Source organism: Gavialis gangeticus, unplaced genomic scaffold (genome assembly GCF_001723915.1).
Source record: "Gavialis gangeticus isolate Ggan-Ray unplaced genomic scaffold, GavGan_comp1, whole genome shotgun sequence".
Lineage (NCBI taxonomy): Eukaryota > Metazoa > Chordata > Crocodylia > Gavialidae > Gavialis > Gavialis gangeticus.
Genome location: NW_017728992.1, coordinates 54141607 through 54145987, shown reverse-complemented (window position 1 = coordinate 54145987; position 4381 = coordinate 54141607). Strand labels below are relative to the sequence as shown.

Sequence of the window (4381 nt, the reverse complement as noted above, 5' to 3'; positions counted from 1 at the left end):
GGGGGGGGGGGGGGGGGGGAAACCAGGGAGCAGGAGACTAGGCATGCATGTGGCTCTGTACAAGGGCCTAGATGTGGGCGTTAGGAATGCAGGTTCTTGTGGTGTGTTTTTATTTCCCCCCTCCCTCCTGCTCCTCTTTTTCTCCTTATAGCATAGGTGTCCTTCAGGAAGCAAAGGGAGGTACAAACGGAGTCTGGGTCAGTGGTTGTGACTTACTCGGATGTGTGGTTTGCATTCCTCCCAGAGGGCCAGGAGCACTTTATCTGCACCAAATGTAAGCTAGTGTGTGCTCTGGAGGAAAAGTTTCAAAGGATGGAAGCATGGCTATCCATGCTACATTTCAGGAAACAGGAAGATTACTGGAACAAGTGTTATGAGGGGCTGGTACTACCCTTTAGTTTCTCCAGTGAGAAGTGGCAACAGGTGACTACTCAAAGAAGGATGGTCCCCAGAATTGAAGAGGAGCAGACTGAAGCCAGCAATTGCTTTCAAGTTCTGTGGTGGAACTGCTGAGGAAGAGGCAGAGGGGATGACATCTGCAGGCATGAGGCACAAGAATCAGCTGCCTAGAGAACAGGAAGTGCAAGACCTCAAGGACAGGGGTTCTAGGCCCACTGCACCAAGAAGGAAGAGAAGAATGGTGGTGATGGGTGACCCCTTCTGCAGGGCAGACAGAGGCACCAATCTGTCATCCAGATTTGGGGGCTCAGGTGGTGTGCTGCCTGGCTGGAGCCTGAATTCAGAATGTCAGAGACTACCAAAGTTCATCCATCTTTACAACCACTACCCCTTCCTGCTCCACTTGTCCATGTAAACACCGAAAATCTCGCCAGGAATGACTATAAGCAGATCAGCGATGACTGTTAGGCTCTTGGCAGAAAAATTAAGGAGCTTGCAGCATAAGTGTTCTCATAGATTCTTTCCATGGATGGCAAAGATTCAGGCCATCGTATCTTGGAAGTGAATGCATGGCTGAGACGGTGGTGTCTATATGAAAGCTTCAGTTTCTTTGACAATGGGCAGGTGTTCTTGCAAGTATGACTGCTAGCAAAAGATAGGATCCATCTAATGCGAATGAGAAACAGCACCTTTGGGCATTGTCTCACCAACCTGGTAAGGAGATCTTTAAACTAGGTTCCATGGAAGATGGTGATCAAAAACCTCCACCAACAGAGCACACAGTCCAGGGGGAAAGGACTCTAAGCAATAGCTAGTAAAGTGCCACAGGGTTCTGTCCTGGGTCTGGTGCTGTTCAATGTGTTTATTACTTATTCGGATGCTGGTATAGAAAGCTTCTCAAGCAAGTTTGTAGATGACAAAACTGAGAAGGACTTCAAGCAAGTTGGAAGAAGCAAGTGCAATTTAGAAGGATCTCAATAGATTGGAAAGCTGGGCTGGAGCTAACAGGTTAAAATTCAGTGCAGACAAATACACCTCAGGAAGATTAATCAAAAAACACAAATAATGATAAAAAAAGTGTGTAACACCTGACTGCATGGCAGCAATCTAGAAAAAGGACTTGGGAGTCTCAGTAGACAGATTCAAAACGAGTCTGCAGTATGACACAATGCCGCACAAAAGTCAAATGCTGTTTTGGGATGCATCAATTGAAGCATTAGGTGCAAGACACATGAGGTGAAAGTGCCTCTCTACTCAGCACTGGTTAGGCCCAATATGGAGTATCATGTGCATTTCTGGGCTCCACATTTTTAAAAAGGATATGCGAAAAGTTAGAGAGGGTCTATAGGCAGGCATCAAGGTTGATAAAGGGCTTCAAAAGCAAGCCACGTGAGGAGAAGCTGAAGGAGCTAGGCATGTTTCGCCTGTGGAAAAGGCACTTACGCAGGGATTTGGTAGCAGTCTTCAAGTACCTGAAGGGCTGCCATAAAGAAGAGGGAAAGCACCTTTTTTTCACTCACTGCAAAGAGGAGGCAACAGACCAATGGCTTGAAGTTACAGCAAATTTAAGTTTAAATTGGATAGCAAGAAAAACCTTCTTCACTGTTAGAACAGTGAGGCAGTGGAAGGCTGCCTATGAAAGTTGTGGACCTCTCCATCACTGGAGGTGTTCAAGAAGAGTTTGGATAGTCACTAGTCAGGGATGATGTAGGTATAGTTATGCCTAATGTTCTATTATGAATCTATCCTGTGCTTCTGGCCTTTGCTGGCTGCCCTTGCCCCGACCTTTCTGCTACATGAGTCAGGGTGTTTTTAAGCCTTCCTCAGAGGCATTTGGTGTTGGCTATGGTCACAGCTGAGGTTTTTGACTGAGGTGTGCCAATGATCTTCCAGGAAGCAAAGCCTGGGGTCTCTTGAGCATATATTAAACAACCTTATAGAAGCAACACATTGGCTGCCATGGTTCTCCTGCTTTACCTGTGGCAGGTTAGGGTGTTATGTCTGGGTTGTGTCAGGCTGATAGTCTTATGTAGGGAGTTCAGGTTATGGACTGTATAGGATGGTTTGGATAGGGATGATCCTCCCTCAGGCAGGGGTTTGGACTAGATGACCATTGGAGGTCCCTACCAGCTCTGCTTCTCTATGATTCTGTGCTGGTCATCATATGTGCATGCTCCAGATAGACAGTCTACAAGCACAAGTCTGCTGTCAGATGGAGTTTCCATTGAACACACAAAACTTCAGTTCCAGCTGCTTTTAGTAGCAGTGAAGCAGGCTACCAAACAAAGGCATTACCAAGTAACAGGCAGCTAGTGGCTCAGATTCCAGGAGCTAGAAAACAGTGGTGCAGGGTGTTAGGCACTACTGATGCACTCAGGTAACATCAAGGCACCATGATAGCAAGAGGGGAAGTGGGAGTTTACTTTTATTCTGTACACACTAGGAAAGTGCTGCCTAAGAGGAACTGCTTTCAAGTTTTTGGGGTCAAATGGCAGCAAAAGGGAACATTGCAGAAGCTTCAAATCACCAGGAGGATGCAGTATAAAATATTGGTCTCTGTTTTATCTTATATATTCCTGCATCTTGCAACATCATTTTAACCCTCCAGAACACAGGTTAAAACATAGGCTTACCAGCATTAGAAAACTGGGTTATCTTAAGAACCTCCATGATCAGTGTAAACAAGGAAAACCCAAAGTTAGCACAGTATCCTCAGGTCATTACATACCTTGCAGAAGCTCAGGGATTCACTCAACTTTCAAATGACAAATGTTAAATATAGTAACAATTTTTCTATGCAGTTCTAACTACATCATCATCATCATCATATTAGTTAATATGACTTCAAGGTAGTTTTTATAATGACCAAGTTTCTAGCAAAGACAAGCCCCAACTTTGAAAAATTTAAACTTGGAAAAAAATCCCCAAAACCAAACAACAAACTATTTACATTCCTTTTCTTTCTATGCCAACAAGCAAAAGAGGTGGGGGGTCCAATGAGGTGCAAGAAGAGTATTGGTTCTCAAGTTCAATACTCAAGGAATTGTCCCATAGATGTAACATTTCATAAAGAACTATTTTTTTCCTTCAGTTGCAAAGGCTGGGACCAGGATTTAAACCTAAAAAAGTTCATCTCACTGGTGCTGAAAGTATTTAATTAATTATAGGGTAAGAGCACCCTAAAAAAAAAAAAAGTCATAAGATACTGAAGCTCTGGAAATAAAATAAAGCACACAAAAAATATTACTTGTAGAAGGTACTGGGTTACAATTTTCAGGAGCCTTTGGGGAACTTTGAAGCCATTGATTTAACAGAACTTGGGCATCTGGGACACAGTTTTACTGAATCTGTCCCTACAGAGGGAATAGAAAACTTTGAACCCAATCCTAAAACTTCAGGACTAAATCTTATGGACCCCAAAATCTTTGGTGAACAGGAAACCTATTTTACTGGTTAAAACTTGCTTATAGTTTTGATCTCCCCATTTCCTGGGGCTGTCTGGCTCCTGAAATTTTGACACACCTGGAGGTATTCAGCAATGGGATCTTAGTTTGCATTGTGGGGAACAAAAGGCAACCTAGAAATTTACCTTTAAAATTTAACTTTTTATAGCCGCACAAGCTCTTTTGTTTACCTTTATGGAAAATTCCTAAAATCCTGCCAGTGACAACAATTAAAAATAACTCCAAATCAACTCACATGTTCCATTTTGTCTTGTTTGTGACTCCTCACTGACAGCATCCTCTTGACCCATAATTATCTGTGGATACAAGTTATTTTGAAACGATTTCTCTTTAAAATATATACAAGTCAGAAATTATCCACAAAAGCCAAATTCTCCATCAAGAAATAGCTCTGGCAATACAGCAGTGAATAATGCCACCACACTCAACACAGCTCTCAGTGATTTTCTCCAGTCTATACTTGTTAATACTCTAGTTTGCTGCAAGAACAAAAAACACATGCAAGTATAGATCATATC

The 4381-nt window shown here is 42.9% G+C and overlaps 1 protein-coding gene across 1 annotated transcript in view; it reads right to left on the bottom strand.

Annotated features, from left to right (window-relative positions):
• The window catches only part of SYCP2L (synaptonemal complex protein 2 like), a 75165-nt gene that overhangs the window by 36712 nt on the left and 34072 nt on the right, over positions 1–4381 (bottom strand). The window contains exon 15 of the mRNA XM_019522537.1: positions 4099–4159. Coding sequence (XP_019378082.1) covers positions 4099–4159 — 61 coding nt within the window. The remainder of the gene's footprint in view (positions 1–4098; positions 4160–4381) is intronic.